At 56.3% G+C, this 20,496-nt stretch overlaps 1 protein-coding gene across 1 annotated transcript in view; it reads left to right on the top strand.

The window, feature by feature from the left end:
* LOC133356907 (NHS-like protein 1) overlaps positions 1-18,501 on the top strand; it is a 44,438-nt gene extending 25,937 nt beyond the window's left edge. Inside the window, exons 2-8 of the mRNA XM_061574591.1 lie at positions 7,752-7,904; positions 8,264-8,355; positions 8,830-8,962; positions 11,695-11,868; positions 12,667-15,972; positions 16,378-16,558; positions 16,719-18,501. Of these exons, the coding sequence (XP_061430575.1) occupies positions 7,752-7,904; positions 8,264-8,355; positions 8,830-8,962; positions 11,695-11,868; positions 12,667-15,972; positions 16,378-16,558; positions 16,719-17,283 (4,604 nt within the window). The 3' untranslated portion in view covers positions 17,284-18,501. The remainder of the gene's footprint in view (positions 1-7,751; positions 7,905-8,263; positions 8,356-8,829; positions 8,963-11,694; positions 11,869-12,666; positions 15,973-16,377; positions 16,559-16,718) is intronic.
* The last annotated feature ends 1,995 nt before the right edge of the window (positions 18,502-20,496 follow it).

The following is a 20,496-nucleotide window of genomic DNA, read 5'->3' as shown; positions in this document are numbered from 1 at the left end:
ATGGTATAGAATTAACACGCTTGTGTGTGGGCAGCGATAGTGCGGCGGTCAGCGTGCTGCACTTCGAACTTGGCGACCCGAGTTCGATTCCCGCTCACGGCCACCAACACCAGTGACGATTATCTGAACCTGTCCTAGGACTCTCCTCGGTCAACTAGGCCTCAAATTAGTATCTGGCACGATGTGTAAACATTGCCACGAAGGAGACGAAGGTGGCCAGGCATGGTACTGGCCGCACCTCCGCGTCGTACCCTGCCCGCCTTTATAACAGCACTCACCCCAACAGTCTGGGGGCTATACAGGGATCTTTGTTCTGGTGTTGTGTAACACTGGGCCATGGGTGTGGTGAGTGTGTGGTGTGCTGTGTTTGTGTAACGTGTCATTATGTCTCTTTGTTTCCTGCCTGCACGCATTTTTTTATATCCCGTGAGTTTCTCTTGAATTCACCAAACATGTCAGAATAGTTTTTTTACCTGTGCGCGCATGTGTGTGTGCCTTTCGCTGTACGCGTGGGGTTACGCTTGTTGTGCAGCGTGCGTGCTGCGGTGTGTGCAGGTATCGTAGTGCTGCTGTGCGTCACGCTGTGTAGTGTGCAGGTCTGCTGTGTGCGTGTCGTCGTGGAGTGTACCGGTGTGAGATTGTGGATGTGATGCTGTGTGTAGTCATATTGCACAGTGTGTAGCTAAAGTTTTCAGGTGTGTACTGATGTGTGTAGTAGTAGTAGTAGCAACACTCTGTGAGCTACAGCTCACACACACAGGTACACGGGAAGCTCGCCGCGCGCAGCACCCCTATAACCGCGGCAGTGACACACAGGCGGAGGCGGCAGGGTGGACTTTGACAGGCCCGGCCTCCTCGCCCCCCGTGTATTTATAGCGCACGGGGGGGGGGGGGGGCAATCTTCGAGTCCCCTCTTATAGGGGAAGAAGTTTCCCCCCTCTGTGTGGCATTATCTGGTCCTCGCCGGGTGAGCATGAGATGGTGGTGATGATGATGGTGGTGGTGGGGTCGGTGAGTCAGTGTCTCACTGGGGCGTGTGCCCGGATCAATGACACGGCTCACCTGGCGGCACACACGCGTGTAAACATACATACACACACGTAAGCACTCACACACGTGTAAACATATACACACATACATGTAAGCACACACACACGTGTAAACATACATACACACACGTAAGGAGCCGTCCATAAATGACGTCACGCGATTTTGGACGATTTTTGACCCCCCCCCTTGTCACACGGCGTCACAAAAAGCCAGACCCCCCCTCAAATATGACGTCACAAAGCTCTGCCACCCCCCCCCCTCAAAATAAAACATGCTTCAAATCTCTTTAAACTATTGTCATTGTAGTGCGTATTTAATGTGGCGCTGCACTCTGATGTTGTAGGACAAAACATTTATTTAAAAGTCTATTTAATTAAGTAGAACGTGTTGTCTATATTTATTTAAAGTTGCGAATTTTGACGTGACGTCACATTTCTCAACCCCCCCCCCTCATCACACATCGTCACAAATGTCTGACCCTCCCCCCCTAGGTGCGTGACGCCATTTATGGACGGCCCCTAAGCATCACACACGTGTAAAAATATACACACGTGCAAGCACACACACAACCACACACGTGTAAGCATGCACACACACACGTGTAAGCATGCACACACCTATGCTCCATGACACCCGAGACGCGAGCTGTCGCTCACTCTATGCACCAAAGCTTCTGTCGGCTGCGTTTGCCTCGGGGCAGCTTGGGTTTGTGTGTGGGTGGGTGGGTTTGTGGGTGGGTTTGTGTGTGGGGTGTGGGTGGGTGGGTTTGTGTGTGGGTGGGTGGGTTTGTGTGTGTGGGTGGGTTTGTGTGTGTGGGTGGGTTTGTGTGTGGGTGGGGGGGTTTGTGTGTGGGTGGGTGGGTTTGTGTGTGGGTGGGTGGGTGGGTTTGTGTGTGGGTGGGTGGGTTTGTGTGTGTGTCGGTGGGTGGGTTTGTGTGTGTGTGGATGGGTGGGTTTGTGTGTGTGTCGGTGGGTGGGTTTGTGTGTGGGTGGGTGTGTGTGTGTGTGGGTGGGTGGGTTTGTGTGTGTGTGGATGGGTTTGTGTGTGGGTGGGTGGGTTTGTGTGTGGGTGGGTGGGTGGATTTGTGTGTGGGTGGGTGGGTGGGTTTGTGTGTGGGTGGGTGGGTGGATTTGTGTGTGGGTGGGTGGGTGGGTTTGTGTGTGGGTGGGTGGGGTTGTGTGTGTGTGGGTGGGTGGGGTTGTGTGTGTGTGGGTGGGTGGGGTTGTGTGTGGGTGGGTGGGTGGGGTTGTGTGTGGGTGGGTGGGTGGGGTTGTGTGTGGGTGGGTGGGTGGGGTTGTGTGTGGGTGGGTGGGTTTGTGGGTGTGTGGGTGAATGGGTTTGTGGGTGTGTGGGTGAATGGGTTTGTGGATGGGTGGGTGGGTTTGTGGATGGGTGGGTGGGTTTGTGTGTGGGGTGGGTGGGTTTGTGTGTGGGTGGGTGGTGAGTGGGTTTGTGTGTGGGTGGGTGGTGAGTGGGTTTGTGTGTGGGTGGGTGGTGAGTGGGTTTGTGTGTGGGTGGGTGGGTTTGTGTGTGGGTGGGTGGGTTTGTGTGTGGGTGGGTGGGTGGGTGTGTGTGTGGATGGGTGGGTTTGTGTGTGTGTGGGTGGGTGGGTTTGTGTGTGTGTGGGTGGGTGGGTTTGTGTGTGTGTGGGTGGGTGGGTTTGTGTGTGTGTGGGTGGGTGGGTTTGTGTGTGTGTGGGTTTGGGTGGGTGTGTGTGGGTGGGTTTGTGTGTGTGTGGGTGGGTGGGTTTGTGTGTGTGTGGGTGGGTGGGTTTGTGTGTGGGTGGGTGGGTTTGTGTGTGTGTGGGTGGGTGGGTTTGTGTGTGTGTGGGTGGGTGGGTTTGTGTGTGCGTGGGTGAGTGGGGTTGTGTGTGCGTGGGTGGGGTTGTGTGGGAGCGTGGGTTTGTGTGTGTGTGGGTGGGTGGGTTTGTGTGTGCGTGGGTGAGTGGGGTTGTGTGTGCGTGGGTGGGTGGGGTTGTGTGTGGGTGGGTGGGTTTGTATGTGGGTAGGTTTGTATGTGGGTGGGTTTGTGTGTGGGTAGGTTTGTATGTGGGTAGGTTTGTATGTGGGTGGGTTTGTGTGTGTGTGGGTGGGTGGGTTTGTGTGTGGGGTGGTGGGTGTGTGGATGGGTGGGTTGGTTTGTGGGTGGGTGGGTTTGTGTGTGGGTAGGTGAGTGGGTTTGTGTGTGGGTGGGTGAGTGGGTTTGTGTGTGGGTGGGTGAGTGGGTTTGTGTGTGGGTGGGTGAGTGGGTTTGTGTGTGGGTGAGTGGGTTTGTGTTTTTTTGTGTGGGTGGGTTCGTGTGTGGGTGGATGGGGTGTTGGATGGATGGGGTGGTGGATGTGTGTGGGTGGGTTTGGGTGTGTGGGTGGTGCGTAGGTTTGTGTGTGGGTGGGTGGGCGTGTGGGTGAATGGGTTGGTATGTGGGTGGGTGTGTGGGTGGGTGGGTTCAAGTGCGGAATACTGGGGAGACAAAGGCGGCCGGGTGTGCTATTGTCCACCCTACCCCCTCGTGTATGCTCACAGCACTTTCCCCAAGCCTACACATAGGGGCGAGGGAACTTGCCCTTACAGTCGATATGGCTATACGGGGCTTCTATGGTTTTACTTTTGACCCATGTGAAACTTGGCTGTCGTCATCCTGTTCTGCGGCATCTGCAAATTGCTGATGTGCACACACAACAACAAAGATCACCCGTATAGCCATAACAGACTGATGGAGCAAGTGCTTTTAGCGAGTAGCATCTTTGAAGCCTGGCACGGCACACGTGGGAGAGGGTGGCCAAGCACCATGAACGGCCGCTTTTGTCTCCCTCGTGGCGATGCTTACACATCATACCAGGTACTCATTTGAGGCTGAGTCGACCTCGGGGAGTACCAGGACCGGTTCAGATCATTGTCACTGGTGTTGACCGAGAGCAGGATTCGAACCCTGGTCGCTGGGTTCTTAGTGCTACCGCTCTCTCACAAAGGCAAAGATCCCTGTAATGACTTAACAGACTGCTGGGGCAAGTGCTATTAGTGAACATTTAAAAGACACACATACACACAGACAGACACACACACAGACAGACACACACACAGACAGACACACACACACAGACACACACACAGACAGACACACACATACACATACAGACACACAAAGATCAAAGATCCCCCGTATAGCCTTAACGGACTGTAGGGGCAAGTGCTGTTAGCAAGCACCTATTAAGGCCAGAACGGTACACGAGGGGGTGGGTGGCAGCACCACGCCCGACCGCCTTTGTCTCCCCAGTGGCGATGTTTACACACCGCACCCACACATACACACACACATATACACACACACATACACGCGCGTGACTTCTATTGGCTGGTAGTGACATCATCGCGGGCAGGGCGTGGTGCTGGGGGAGGGTGGATGGGGGAAGGTTTTGCTGGGAGGGGTGAATGAGCCAGGTGAGTAGAGGAGGAGTCACCCAGCGAGCGTGGCTCGCAGAGACTGGGCGAGCGTGGCTCACTATCGCCCTCGTCCCCTTTGGATCCCCCACTCTTACCCCCACCCCGTCCCCGGGGAGGGTGGGGGCACTGACCCCGGGCCGAGACCCCTGCCATGGGGAGCCAATGGGGAGGTGGGGGTAGAACATGTGAGAATGTGCTGTGACATCCGTTCCATCTGTCCCGAGCTGCAGAGAGGAGCAGAAGCATGAGGCCCAATGCCACCCGCTCTAAGGAGACCACATGCATTCCTCTATCGCACACCTCTGTGTCTGTCCACGTGTCTTGCATATCCACGTGCGCGTGTACATGTGCTGTCGTGGCCATGTGTGCTCATGCGTCTGTATGTACCTCTTTCTTTACACGTGCTGATGTGTCTTTTTGTTCGTGTGTGTTTACACGTGCTGATGTCTGTGCGTTCGTGTCCATGTGTCTGTGTTTCCATGTGTCTGTTGGTGTGTCCATGTGTCTGTGTGTACATGTGCTGATGTGTCTGTGTGTCCGTGTAAGATTGGGATCGGTAGTGCAGTGGTTAGCGCTCTGCGCTACGGACCTGGTAACCTAAGATCGATTCCCGTCCACGGCTAACACCAATGGCGAATATCTGAACCAGTCCTGGGCCTCCCCTCAGTCGACTGCCTTAAATGAGTACCTGGTGTGGTGTGTAAACATCAGCACTGGGGAGACAAAGCGGCCGGTTGTGGTGCTGGCCACCCACCCCCTCGTGTGCTGTGCCGGCCTTCATAGGTACTCGATAACAGCACTTGCCCTAACAGTCTGTTAAAGGCTATATGGGGGATCTTTTTCTTTGTTTTACCCCCTTTGTGTGAGTGGGGTTATCTGTCCCTTGAGGCTGGGGGACCCATGTGTGGGGTTAGCAGCTCTTACACTCATGCACGTATCGACTCACACGAACGCACGTGGCACACACACGGCACGCATGCATAATGCATGACCACATGGTGGCTCACATCCACGGCTGGGACCTTCTGGCCTTGTCAGCTCCATTCTGGCTGTGGTCAGCTCCACGCTGACTGTGTGAGCTCCACGCTGACTGTGTGAGCTCCACGCTGACTGTGTGAGCTCCACGCTGCCTGTGTGAGCTCCACGCTGACTGTGTGAGCTCCACGCTGACTGTGTGAGCTCCACGCTGACTGTGTGAGCTCCACGCTGACTGTGTGAGCTCCACGCTGCCTGTGTGAGCTCCACGCTGCCTGTGTGAGCTCCACGCTGACTGTGTGAGCTCCACGCTGACTGTGTGAGCTCCACGCTGACTGTGTGAGCTCCACGCTGACTGTGTGAGCTCCACGCTGACTGTGTGAGCTCCACGCTGACTGTGTAGACTCAACGCTGCCTGTGTGAGCTCCACGCTGACTGTGTGAGCTCCACGCTGATTGTGTGAGCTCCACGCTGCCTGTGTGAGCTCCACGCTGACTGTGTGAGCTCCACGCTGCCTGTGTGAGCTCCACGCTGACTGTGTGAGCTCCACGCTGACTGTGTGAGCTCCACGCTGACTGTGTGAGCTCCACGCTGACTGTGTGAGCTCCACGCTGACTGTGTGAGCTCCACGCTGACTGTGTGAGCTCCACGCTGACTGTGTGAGCTCCACGCTGATTGTGTGAGCTCCACGCTGGCTGGAGGTAAGACGGCCTGTCTCCTCTAGAATGGGGAATTCTGCTGTCAAGCCGCTATATCTCACTCAGCAACGTCCTACAGGTGCGTGCGTGCGGTCGTTAAAGTCGGTCGTGAGAAGTCTGAAAAAATCTGTGAGGAGGCTTTATTGGGCAAATTTTGTTTGTGGGCGAGTGGGTGGATGAGTGAGTCGGTGGACAGGCAGGTGAGTGGGTGGGTGAGCAGGTGAATGCCCGTGAGCCCCTTTCATGCAGCAGTGGATAGTCTGGCTGTGTGATAATAACAGCGTGTGCAAGCAATCACAGTATGCGTTCAAGCGTCACCACAATCTGTGCTGGGTGGTGGAGGGCTTAACGACAAGAACTACAGCATTAAAATGACACTGCCGCCTCGTGGCATCGCCCACACTCTGGTGGGCGATGATGGCAGCGGCACCGGAGTCCGATGCCAATGTCGAGGTCTTGCTGCTTGCCATGACGAGAGGACTTCAGCAGAGAGAGAGAGACTTTCATGTCGTTTCACACGTCGCGCTTTCGCGACCAATATCCATAAGATACATTTTTTTAGGATTAGATTGTGTCAATATTAATGTGTCGATAATCTCGCCACCACCCGACACAGCCAATTAGTACAGTTTGTGACCTGTACAAGATTATTAGAGTTTGTGGTTCTTCTCTTTCTCCTGCATTGAAGGAGCGCAGACTGCAGTGATTTACTAAATGGTCAATAGTTTGGGTTGCATGCCCACAATTTTCACTGTGCCTTCCCTTGACATTTTTCTCTGCATCTTTATTAAGCTATGCGTCTTTGGAAGTCTTTATGCATCTGTCAGTCTCTGTGTATCCCCGTGCATCTCTTTTATGGGTTTCCTGTTTTGGTGCATAGTTTGGATTACAGTGACTGCTGTACTTAAGAACATTCGACTTACGAACTTTCAGAGATATGAACAAGACTGAGAGTTGTAAGTTCAACTACCGTACAATGTATGGTGTCTACATCTACAGGAGATTATACAACTTTTAAAGCCATTCTCCATGTTTAGTGTACACGCCGTACAACGTGTTTGGAATCGACGGGAGTAAAGTTGAACTTGCGAACAAATCAACTTACGAACTGACCTGGAACTTAACTTGTTCATAAGTAGAGGAGTCCTTGTACATGGCTCAAGCGTGCTGCCGAGTTGTCCCTTTAATTTTTCACTCGTGATGGGAATGTTGCGCATCGGCCTGCTGGTGACATTCTGATGCGGTTGACGTTTCCACCAATGGAGGAATCTCAAAGCCAGGAGGAGGTGCCGATGATGTTTGGGTCTTGAGTGAGGTGCTTATTATTCTGGACGTCCGTGTTGTTACACTTTGTTTGCCAGCGTTCTTCCGGATCTAGGTGGCCCTATCTATTGTGTGTTTTGCGCGCCGCCTTAAACACAACCGACGGCGTCGTCCGGGCGAGATGGACGTCGTTTATTCGAATCCGAATCAGATCAGCAGAGCCTAGCCCATAGCATTGCCTACGAACACCCACGTTTTAAATACCCATCTTTTCTTTCTGTTGTGGTGTGTGCCGGTGTGTGTGTGCGTGTGTGTGCGTGAGCAGCTGTGTCGAGCCTGGAGGAGGGCGCCCGCCAGTGCGACCACTACCGCTCGTGGTGCGAGCTGCAGGAGCGAGTGCTGGCCCCAGAGACGCGGCCACCCTGCGTGTGGGAGTTGCACCGCGACGCGCGCTCCTCCCTGCGAGCCGCGCTCACAGGTAAGCACGCGTCACTGCGCACGAACGTGTCACCCATGTGTCTTTGTACGTGTGCTTCTGTGTATGTGTGCACATCACCCGTGTGTACCGGTGGTAGTGTAGCGGTTAGCGCTGAGCGGCACTACGAACCCTGGCGACCCGAGTCACGATTCCCGCTCGCAGCCAACACCAGTGACAATTATCTGAACTAGTCCTGGGCCTCCTCTAGGTCGACTCGGCCTCAAATGAGTACCTGGTGCTGTGTGTGGTAAGCATCGCCACTAGGGAGACGAAGGCGGCAGAGTGTGGTGCTGTCCACTTTCCCCAACAGTCTGTTCAGGATATACGGGGGGTCTTTGTCTTTGTGCGTGCGTGTGCAGACTGCGACTGGTTGCGAGGAGACGGGCACCCGTCGTCCGACCTCTACTCGCAGGGCCCCACGTTCGCGAGTCTCCCCGGAGGCCGCGCTTCGGTACTCATTTGGTGCCTCCACACACACATGATGTGACCATGGCACTTGTGCCAGGCAGGAGGTCTTGGGACAGACCCAGCAGGTGCCATGGGTTTACTGAGATGACTGGCAGGTGCCCGGCGCTCCACTCGTTCCGAGCATCGCTCCTCTGTTCTCCATTGTTGCTGGAGGGCGAATGCCTCCCAACTAACTACCCATTAGCAGCGTCCTTCACAAGCCGCCTCCACAGAGGCTGATCTTGACACCACTGGTACCAGTCATTGGCAAGTCCACTCAGCTCCACATCCTCCCTCCAGCTCTCAAGCCCGTGCCACGCCCGTTTAGCCCCCTTTATATGGCCAAACAGAAGCTGCTTGGGCTACATGACCCAGCCTCCTCGCCTGCTGGAGGAACTCACCGATGGTAGGACTGCTGCTGGTGTGTTGGGGGGGGGGGGTTGATTGTCGTGTTTCCGTGTTCCGCGTTCGGCTTCAGGCCGGGGAGGACGGTGAGGGGGCCCAGGAGCATGATGACGTTGCTCACGGGGGGCTCCTTCCCACTCCGGAGGAGCGGATGCGGCGCCTGGCGCAGAACTTCCCCCCACACACGGTCGCCATCGACGTGTCCGGTATGCGCGCGCCTGTATGTGTGTGTGGGGAGCGGTAGTGTAGCAGTCTGCGCGCTACGCTACGAACCTGGTGACCCGAGTTCGATTCCCGCTCGCAGCCTACACAAGTGACGATTTTCTGAACAGGTCTAGGCCTTAATTCTAGATTTGAAGCTTTCGTGACTGCAAGGATTCATATTCTTAGGTTTTTTCGGTAAAGTCACGTAGGTTAAACATAAACATTTATAAAAGTAAAATAAAATAAAAATCACTACGTTTCGGAGGCAGCACAAGCCTCCGTCTTCAGGTGGAACCGTCACAGCCACGACAGCTGTATCAAGTAAATGAGAGATTGCAAGAGCTACCACTCCGTATATATAATGGTTGGAGAGGGGGAAGGGCCAAGTACAGCACACTTTTTATTAATATGGTAAGGTGAGGCTTAAGAGGCTGAGCCTTTGTTATGGAGAGGTACGGTTTGTGACTAAGCCTGGCCTACATAACAATAGTGTGAAAAAGAAACAAACTAAACATGGTAAAACAAGCCTGGCTGTCTATCAATAACCTGTAATAGTTGTCTGTCAAATAAGATGGTCCAAATAAGTGTAGTTAAATCTTTTTTGCATGGTTAATCAATGATTACTCAGTTTGTAACCATCATCACGGTTGAAATTATGTCTGTGTTTGTATATTTGTATGGCTTCGTGTACAAACCTTTGATGGTAGCCAGGAGGTTTGCAGAGCACCTTGGTCTCGGAAAAGACAATTTCATGAGAGCCCACCGAGTTGTAGCAATGATCGGCAACGGCCGAAGAATCAGTTCTGCCATGTTTCAGATCTGGCTTGTGCTCGCGGACACGATCAGAAACATGACGTTTCGTTTCTCCAATGTAGCAATCGCCACAACTGCAACTCAATTTGTAGACTCCAGGATACTGTAAGTCAGGAACGACATCCTTCACAGATGGAATCAGATCACGGATTTTATGCACTGTACTGAATCGGACTTGGATCTTATGTTTGTTTAGAATTTTGAGGATCTTTTTGGTCACGCCTGCTATGTATGGTAATGTGATAGTTTTGGTCGGAGTTTCATGTGGCTGTTTCTGTGTGGTGGGAGAAACAGCTTGGCGGATAGTGCGGTCAGAGTATCCGTTCATCCTGAGGGCCCGATGTACATGTCTTAATTCACCGGCCAGGTGGTGTTGGTCAGAAATGCCATGGGCTCTGTGGTATAGCGTTTTGATGAGAGAATTCTTTTGAGATGGGTGGTGGTGGGAATCCGGTTTCAAGTAGGAATCTGTGTGGGTGGCTTTCCTGTCGACAGAATGTCCCAAGGATCCGTCAGGCCTCCTCTCAAACAGAATATCCAAGAATGGTAGTTTACCATCTTTCTCCACTTCCATGATGAATCTGATGGATGGGTGTCTGAAATTGATGTGGTCCAAGAAGTGGTTCAATGCTGGGAGGCCATGTGGCCAATGACGAAAGTGTCATCCACATACCTCTTCCACAGGGAAGGATGCAGGGTGGATGTCTGGATGGCGTCTGATTCAAACTTTTCCATGAACATGTTGGCTATAACTGGTGACAAGGGGGAGCCCATAGGGGTACCCTCATTCTGTTTGTAGAAGGTGCCATTCCAGGTAAAATAGGTGTTGGTGAGGCAATGCCTAACCAGCGCAGGTACATCAGAATTCAATCCATGTTGGACTAAGTCCTCAATTATTGTTAGGGTGTCCGGTACTGGGACTTTGGTAAACAGAGATACTGCATCAAAACTGACAAGGATATCAGGAGATAGTACCATGTCCTTAACCATAGAGACTAATTGGGTTGAGTTGAGTACTGCCGAAGAGGTCTTGCCTGTGAAGGGGAGCAGAGTATCTGATAGAAAACGGGCTAGTTTGTACGTAGGAGAGTTTATCGTCGAAGCGGGGTGCCTTCTTTATGGATCTTGGGAAGACCATAGAGTCTGGGAGGTCTAGCCGCCGATGGTTTTAGAGGGACGTTTGCTTGGTTCGATTAGGGAAGTCGAACTCGTGATGATACTGTTGGTTTTTGTCGTTAGGCTTTTAGTGGGATCGTTTTTAATTTTGGAGTAACTCCCATCATTAAGAAGGTGCAGGATTTTGTTGTTGTATGAATCTTTATTCATGATGACCGTGGCATTGCCCTTGTCTGCCGAGAGGATGACTGTATCATCTCTCTTTTTAGGTCCGCGAGTTCAGAGCGTTCGTTTTTGCTGATGTTGCTAGTGGGTTTCTTAGCATTCTTAAGAATAGTAGCTATTTCAGCTCTTGCTACATCCGCATGGATGTGTCCTATGCCTCTGAGGGCTACATCAACCTGAATAGGTCTAGGCCTCCCCTAGGTTAACTCGGCCTCAAATGAGTACCTTGTGCGCCATTGGGGAGACAAAGGCGGTCGGCCATGGTGCTGGCCACCCACCCCCTCGTGTGCCGTGCCATCCTTTATAGGTGCTACTCGCTAACAGCACTTGCCCCAGCAGTCTGTTAAGGCTATACGGGGAATCTTTGTCTCTTGTGCATGTGTGTGTACTACACAGTTGTGAGCAGACTTAATACAATCAGTCCAGACACACCCCGCACGTTCCTTACTAATTATACTGGAGATCTTCGTCTTAGTGATTGATGTGACTGTTGGTGATGGTAACGTATGGGTGATGTGGTGGTGCTGGTGGTGAGGTGTGGTTGTAATCGGTGCGGCTGTTTGTGGTGTTCGCGGAGTAGGCCTTGGGTTTGACCGCCAGGCCACAGTGCGCCGCTCATACCTGGGCGGGGATGGGACCCTGAAACGACGGCACAACAAAGCCGGCGCCTCCTCTTCGTCGTCTGCAGTCGCGGTGATGTCCTCACGCCGGAGGACCATCTCCGGCTTCCCAGAGAGCCTGCAGCAAGACTTGGGTAACAACACAAAGACAAATGTTCCCCCCCCCCCGTGTAACCCACACGGGCGGTTAGGGCAAGTGCCGTTAGCGAATAACGACCAAGGTTAGCACGGCGCACCTACGAGGGGTTGAGGTGTGGGCCGGCAACCCACCTGGCCGTCTTTGTCTCCCCATTGCTCTAATTTTTACACTCCGCAAAGAGTATTGCATTTAAATCTGAATTGTTTTAGGAGAGACCCCAGACCGTTTCAGGAATTCGTATGTCGGCCGTGGGCAGGGATTGCACCCCGCGTCGCCGGGTTAGTAGCACCGAGTGCTAACCACTGAGCCCCTCCCCACAGACACACACCCATGCCGACACGTGAATGCTCATATGCACAAAGACAAAGATTCCCTGTATAGCCTTTACAGACTTATGGGGCAAGCGCTGTTGGTGTAGCATCAATGAAAGCCGGCACACCACATACCCGGCCGCCTTTGTTTCCACCAGGCAACCTAGGGGAAGCCCAGGACTGGTTGTATCTTCTCCCGGTGGTCGTGTGGATTTTTCTCCGGGTCCTCCAGTTTTTCCCTCCACATTTAGAATCAACATCACGCATTTAGAGTATTTGGCTGCTATACATTTCCACGTGATGAGCCACTTCGTTGAGATATAATTTGTGATGTCCAGGTCGCTTCTGATTAAGAGCTATACAGCCCGGTGGGCCTTATCTGGTAAAAATAAAAACAGTTTTCGGTGAGGGAGGGACGAGGACGCGGAGGAGACACATTGCCTCTCCGGTCCTAACAGTCACATCCCCCATGTCTCCCGCAGCCTCCGTGGGGAGCGAGCTGCGCGCCCAGCGCGGTCGCTCGCTCTACCTGCACAGCACGGCCGACGTGGCAGCTGGAGGCGACGTGGCAGCTGGAGGCGGCGTGGGCGGCGGAAAGCGAGACTCGCAGTGTCAGACGGACGGCGCCGTGCGCGTGGTGGCGCCCTCCATGCGCAGGATCCGTGCCCAGCGGGGCCACGGCATCGCCGCGCTCATGTGCCGCCCGCCCGGTGCGGGGCCCGGTGACGACGGCGACGCCGATTCCCTGGCCTACAAAAGCCTGCCTCGCCTGCCCTGGTGCCCACCTGGTCACGACAAGGGTGCACTGCGGAGGGACGCGGAGGCTTCTCACCTGGCCGCGTCGATGCCCGGGCTACACGACCCCCGCAATGGGCGAGGCTCCCCACGGGGAGCGACATCTCCGCGACCGTCTCCGTGCAACCGCTCGGGCTGCTCGGCGGACGGCGGGGAGGCTGCGCCGAGGCAGAGCAACGGCCCGTGGGCCGCCGCGACGGCCTCCCGTCCTCGGTCGGAGGAGATGGCGTCGAGCAAATCGCCGTCGCTGCCCGTGGGAGTCATCGCGCCGCAGGTGGCTGGGCGGCCTGGGCCAAACCACGGCGCAAACCTTCGCACCGGGTCGCCGATGTGTCGGCACGGCAGGGAGATGCCAGACGCGGCGGCGAAGGACGACGACGACGGCGGCGACGGTGACCGCCTGTCGTGGAGCGAGAGCGGCGCCTCTGTACAGAGCTTCGAGATGTTCGAGCCGAGCAACTCGGAAACGTCCGACACCAATGGCTCCGAGTCGACGGTCACCTCCTCCGGCCGCTCGGGACCGGCGCGAGGGTACCGCCCATCGGCGCAGGCGCCCTGGCCAGCCACGGCGAAGTGCCCGGACCGCCTGAGCCCGGCGCCCGGCCAACACTGGATCTCGTGTGGCGGCTCCTCGGCCCACAGTTTTTACGGGAGCGCCGAGGGCTCCTCGACGGGCACCGAGTGCGGCTCCATGTACTCGGTGGACGCGGACGGGTTCTACACGTCCATGCACGTGGACTGTGGCCTCTCCAGGGCAGGCGCCAGCGGCGCTTCGGCCACCCTCGCGATGCGCCAGGAGGAGCGGCGGTTGTCGGAGGGGAGCAGCGACAGCGCCGTGCTTCGCGCGGTGTCGCTCCGCAGGCCGAGGACGAAGCCTCCGCCACCGCGGAGGACCGACTCGCTCACCAGGAACTTCTCGCTCCGGCACGCGTCGGTGTCGCCAGAGCCGCTGCCCCCGCCGCCAGACGACGACCTCCTGGCGGATGGTGGCGAAGGCTACGTCTCGCGCGACTGGTTCCCCCGCAGTCCCCCGGCGGTTCCGCGCGCCGGCGACGCGGCTCCCCCGCGGGGCCGCCGGAGCCCTTGCGGCAGAGCGGCGACGTCGCCTGCCGTGGGCGACTTCGAGCGGGTCCCGCCGCCCCTCCTCTACTCGCTGTGCCCCCTGACCCCAACGCCGGGCGATGACGGCCACTCACGCTTCGAGTACGCGGAGAGCTGGCGCGACAGGGGCTCCGTCGCGGGAAGCGAGAAGTCGGCCACCTCGGACTCCGGCGGAAGTGCCGCGACGTCACGTGCCGACACGCCATGCGACTTCCCCGCGCGGCCCTCCGGTGACACTTCGGGGCTCGGAGAGGGTTGCTCCTCTACTTTGTGCGCTGCCCCGGCCCCGGGTCACAGGCCTCGGCCTCCCGCGGTGCCGCAGCGCCGGTCGTCGCTGATGACGGCGCCGGTTGACACAAGCGCAGAGGAGGAGGGGCCGCCCTCGCCGACATCGTTCCCCCCCCCTCCACTTGAACTCCTCGCTCCACCGCCACAGTACCGGTCCTCCCCCCCCCTCGAGTCTTCCTTCGCCGCTCTTCCTCCTCCTCCGCTGCCCTCTCCGCCGTGGTCTCCCGCCTCCTGGGCAGAGGGGCGTGCGCACCCTCCGGACGCCGAAGGGAACCGGATGCGGGACTGCAGCGCGACACCGCCGGCACTGCAAACCTGCAGCACGCCGTCTGTGGAGACGCTGCGGGCGACGGCCATGGCGAGTGATCCGGGGATGGAGGCCGGAGGCACGCGCAACGGCGAGACGGCGCCGCCGAAGAAGACGAAACCTCCGATCCTGCCCAAGCCGCCGTCGCCGCGGAGATACGGCAACCCCTTCGGTCTGACCGCCGGGGGGTTCCGGGAGGGAGGCAGCCCCCCCAAGGACGAGGCGGCGCGGGCGTCACGACAGGAGCTGTGCAGCGGAGAGGCTCCGCTCGGAGCACCCAAGCCCGGAGGTACATGCCGCCCGGTGGAGAGCGCAGTGAGGAGAGACGCCTGTGCCACGCAGGAGAGTGCCGAGCCTTCTGCCAAGAACGACAGCGGCTGCCCCGCGCTGGTGGACGGAGACTCTGTGATCCCGGCAGAACATTCCCAAAATCAGTTGTCCCACATCACTTGCAGCGCGATTCGGTCCAGCAAGTCCGAAAGCCATTCCAGTGAAATGCAGTCTAGAACATCTGAAATCCATTCCAATGATCTTAAGGCTGACACGCCTGAGTCCCATTCCGGTGAAATCCATTCCAGCACCTCTGACATCCATTCCCCTGACCTCCGGTCTTGCATGCCTGACATTCAATTAAGCGGAATTCAGTCCATTAAACCTGACATCTATTCCATTAAACCTGAAATCCAGTCTAGTAAACCTGAAATCCAGTCTAGTAAACCTGACATCCAGTCGAGTAAACCTGATATCCAGTCTAGTAAACCTGAAATCCAGCCCAGAGTGCCTCCTGACCAGGCCAGCAGCCTCCCAGCAGGGAGGAAGCCCCCTCCCCCCGTGGCCAAGAAGCCCACGGTGTCGTCTCTCGGGCTCGTTTCATCGTCCGGCGTGCCGCCATGCTCTCCTTCCCCCTCGTGGCCCTCGTCACAGGCGTCGCCAGTGCCGGAGGCGTCCCCTGCAGAACGGGCATCGGGCCGTTCCCTGGCCGCGACCGCCGATGTGCGGCGCTCGGAGCCGGCCGGTATGGCCCTGGGAGTTGCGGGGACTCCGCCGCCATCACCTGCACGCCCCTCCACGTCCGCGGAATTCGCCACGAGTGCCGGACAATCGCCGGGCGTGGCCTGTGCAGATGTGGGGCGCGGCGCAGTAGAGGAGGAGGAGCGGGAGGTGGTCTCAGTGGTCCCGGTAGACCCAGTGGGAGGAGGTGGAAGAGGGTCTGATGCAACAGACTCGGCACTGCGCCGTTGCTGTCTTGGTACGGAGGCAAGGACAGGAGATGAGGAGCGGCTGTCGCAATTGCAGGGTAAGGGCGTCCACACGCATGGCACGCTGGAAACGCGGCTTTCATTCGCCCTCCCGTGTCTCCTCTCGTCCTCCTGTGTCTCCGCTCGTACTCCCGTGTTTCCGCATGTCCTACTACGTCTCAACTTATTTCGCCCCCCTGTTCTGCGTCGTGCCATCTTTACTCCGACGCCCCGTTGTCCGAAGGCTCGAGCCGCATCAATAAAACTCGCGTCTCCGTCCGTTCGTATGCTGCGTCACGTCAGACGCACGCACCGCATGCGCAACCGTCTCGCCAACCCGGCCCAGGATTGCCGTGGGCGTTAACCCGCGACCATAACCCGCAAGCGTTTCACGATATGGCCCATCTTAGTCGTTTTTTGATGCGCCGTGTGAACGCTCCACGCAAATCTCTCGCGCACTACAGTGGTGGCGGTGACGGCGGAGGAGGCAGTGGGCGAGGCCTCCGAGGACGTGTTCACCGACAACGACACGGAGGCCGACGAGCGGTGGGACGCCGCGGAGCGGAGTGCCGGGAATACGGCAGCCCCGACCCACACCCTGAGCCACACACGCACCACGGAGGACCTCTTCGCAGCCATCCACAGGTGAGGCCGTGTGTGTGTGTGCATGCGTGTGCCTGCGTTTGCGCATGTGTGTGTCACAGGGAGAAGCACAGGTGGCATACAATTGTAGTAATTTGATGGCCTCGAGGCCCAATATCATGATCCGTTGCATTGGCGGCGCCGCCGCCGTCTCTCCCCGCAGGTCCAAGCGCATCCATCTGGGCCGCCACAACTCGGACGACACTTTCCTGCGACACCGGTCCATGTCGCCACCCGTGCGTTCGCCGGGGACCCCGTCACCCGGCGGGGTCCCCGGGGGGGCGCGAGGCCCCCCGGCACGCCGCGCAGGTCGCAAGCAGAGCACCAGCAGCGACGACTTCAAAGCGCTGCTGCTCCGCAAGGGCGCGCGCTCCGACGTCGGCACGCGCATGTCGGCCGTGGAGATGCTGAGGTCGGCGCGTTCGCCGGGCGCGCTCGCTGGGGCCACGGTGCCGGACCGGCCGGAGGACGAGGCGGAGTTCGCGGAGGCCGACGCGCCGGCGCGCGATAAGAGCCGGCGCTTTGTCAGTGAGGGCTTCTCCCCGCGTGGCGGCGGCGGGGGATTTGGCGGCTCGCCGGGGACGCCGCCACCACGCCTCGGCCGATCCAACACCCCGCCGAGTGCCGGCTCGAGGCGCTACAACAACCGCAGCCGCCTGCACAGCACGCCCATGCAGGCGATTCGCGAGGGCGAGGGCGAGGCGAGTGGGGACGCGGTGCCCTCCTAGAAACCCGCCCCATCGAAGCCCATTAGGTCGCCGGATTTGTGGCTCCCCACGCGTCCTCGCATGGCCTTGGGACAGGCTCCTGCCGGGAGAGCGGTGGTGCTCACTCAGCTGTAGCCGTGCGCGGTAACGGCATGCGTGGTGACGCCGTCACGGTAACGGCGTGCGCGTTTTTAACGGTAACTTATTGTCTTAGGGCGGTGCGTAGCGAACGGGCGTGCGAGTGCACGGTGTCTAGAGAGCGGGCGGGCGGGCGTCCCAGCACCATCGTGGCCTCTGCCCCTAATGGAAGGTGCCCTGGTGGAGGAGGTGGCGTCGAAACGAACGCTATCTCGCCTACTGTCCCCATTCACGACGATGTGGGGAGAACGCCCTCTTCTCTGCTCCGGGTTGGCAGGGGGTGCTGTGGGGGCAGGTAGAGAAACGGGTCCGACACTCCGTCTGGGTCGCTGGTAGACTGGAGGAGTAGGTGGCCCGTGATTCGTAGCCACGGCCACAGTGAGAGGTGGAATACTGGATGTGGTGTGCCGGTTGCGGAAATATTTTTTAAGTATCGCCAACCGACCTGGACAGACATGACTAAAATGAATTCCTGGACGGTGCGCGAGCAGAATTGCACTGCATACGTTTGTGTGTTTTTAATCGCGACGACGAAGATGATGATGATGTAGAATTTGTAAGGTGCGCTGTTCGTTTATTGTCTGAGAGAGGGAAAGAAGAGAGAATGAGGATGATGCAGATGCACGGAAAACCACAGATAAGTGGGGGAAGGTCGCCAGAAATGGCACCAGCAATATCCGAAGCTCTGTGGTCCTATGTCGAGATGTTCAACCAACTCCGTTAATAATAATAATGAGTTTTTTTTATAATTGTCAGGAAACCAGAGCACCTGGAGAACACCCACACGCCCGAGTTGGGATAACAGATGGAAATGAACCCACTTGCTGTCCTGCCATACCCCTGGCCAGCCAGGAGAAGGCGACCTCGACACGAAAGCATGTGTTATCCACCAACCCCCCGCCGCCTCCAGAGCGCAGGCTTGCAGGCCGTGTGCAGCGTAGCCAGCAGCTGACTGTGGGGCACTTCCAGTGTGGACCACCGTGGCGCCATGTGGCTTCAGAGATGGGGGCAGGGGGTGGAGTCACCCCCTGTGTGTGGGGAGGCGGGGGATGGTGACGTCGGGAGATATTTGAGATTGAATTCAAAATAAACTATTTTCTCTGCCGGGCTGCAGTCTCCATGAGCTCTCTCTTTGTTCTTCACGCACGCCTGGCCTCTGCCCACGTAAATCGTTGGAATTCCAGGGCACTGCAGCGTCGAACTGGGCAGGGGGCACCAACGGTGGCTAGGAGATGTCAACTACCTCGCCTGGTCTCCAGGAGGTCGTGGGTTTGATCCCGACCCTGACGCCTGCTGCTGTATGCTTGGAGTTTGTGTGTCTCTCTCTCTCTCATCATCATCACGGTGGTTAGGAGATGTTAACTACCTCGCCTGGTATTCAGGAGGTTGTGGGTTCAATCCCAACCTTGACGCCTGCTGCTGTATATTTGGAGTCTGCATCTCTCATCATCACGGTGGCTTGGAGATGTTAACTACCTCGCATGGTCTACAGGAGGTCGTGGGTTCGATCTCGACCCTGACGCCTGTTTGTATATTTGGAGTTTGCGTGTTCTCTTTCTCTCTCCCCGTGGTCGGATTGATTTTTCACTGGGTCCTCCAGTGTTTCCCCTCCACATTTAGAATCAACAACACGTGTTTTTGGCTGCTATAAATGTTCACACAATAAGCCATTTCGTTCAGAGATTTGTGATAACCATGTCGCTTCAGAAAAAGAGCGACAGTATATTGCTCAGTGGGCCTTGCCTGGTAAAATAAAAAATAATAAGAATGGCGCGATACTAAATTAACTAAATTTAATACGTGAATCAGCCCATAATGTAAAACGTATATGGTCTCCGATGCATGTGTTGGCGAGTGCTCTACCACCACCCGTGTCACAAGTTTCGTGGTGCTGACATTTACAGCTTGCACAGGCTCGAGCACACCCAGCTCTCTGCCCTTCTCTGCAGGACCATCTGGGAGAACATCAGTGGGCCTTACCTGGTAAAATAAAATATTTGTAGGTTTTTTTTTTTATTCCGGGATTGTGGTTCTGTTTGCGCCGTGGTGGCGCAGCGGCAGAGCAAGCAGCTCCGCGAATTGGAAGGTTTTGCGAGGTAAAATTGTGCGCGATGGTGGATCTGAAGCGTCGGTAGAAATTCCACATGACGAAGATGGAAGTTAAATCGCGTCCCACATGTAGAGTCTGCAGTGGTCTGGCAGTAGGGGGGGGGGGGGGTCGATGCTGCTCTATTCTGAACCCGATCTGGTTAGTTAAGCGGAAGAGCAAGTGAGCGAATCCAAATGTTGAGAGTTTAAATCCTGGCTTGGGGAATGGGGTGGGGGGGGTTGACTCGGCCCATCATCTCTCCCTCCGGGGTCAATAAAATAAGTACCACTTTGTATGGGGGCAGATTTGGAGTGGTTGTCCAATGGATAGACCCATCCCTGCTGCCATAGGACCGTGTGAATTTCCAGTGGTGGCAATTTCCAGTGGTGGAAATTCACACTGTCAAACGTGGGACGAACACCAATGGTTCATTGCACCTGTGGGCTCTGTCTTGTTTTGATCGTCCTGGGGAGAGCGTATCTGGGTGAGGTTTTCAGTTGATCCATTTACAGGTAGAGGAAGCTCTGCAGGTGGACCAATTTAGAGTATTTTTGCTCGACTCATCCACGCCGGCCGGATGCCATGAAAGATGTTTTGGTACCCATGCTTTACCCCACCACACGCAACAACCTGCCTTTCGGCTTAACTGGTATAACTACCCATTTTTACTGCTTGGGTGGGTGGGGGAGGTGGGAGATGGATGTATTTAAGAAATTGGCGCCATTATTTCAACTCCTGCTTCAGGAGATGGAACTGAACCGGCGATCCTCAGGATTATAAGTACGGTGTTGCTGCTCACCATTATTACCACTGCGGCAGCATTGCTCGTACGCATTAGTGCAGTGGTTTTAAACCTCGGGTGCGAGATGCTCTTTCTGGGGGGTGCGAGAGAGTGCCAGATTTATTTTAGAAAGTAAATCATCGAAACTCAGCACGGCCACATAAGTACAACTATTTTGTTTAATCAAACCTATGTATTTATTAGCATGCTTTATTTTTACTATTGA

The sequence above is a fragment of the Lethenteron reissneri genome, chromosome 56 (assembly GCF_015708825.2).
Source record: "Lethenteron reissneri isolate LAM-NWPU_2019-01 chromosome 56, ASM1570882v1, whole genome shotgun sequence".
In the NCBI taxonomy this organism is placed as follows: Eukaryota; Metazoa; Chordata; class Hyperoartia; order Petromyzontiformes; family Petromyzontidae; genus Lethenteron; species Lethenteron reissneri.
The sequence above is the reverse complement of the archived record's forward strand: the minus strand, read 5'-3'. Positions and strand labels throughout refer to the sequence as shown.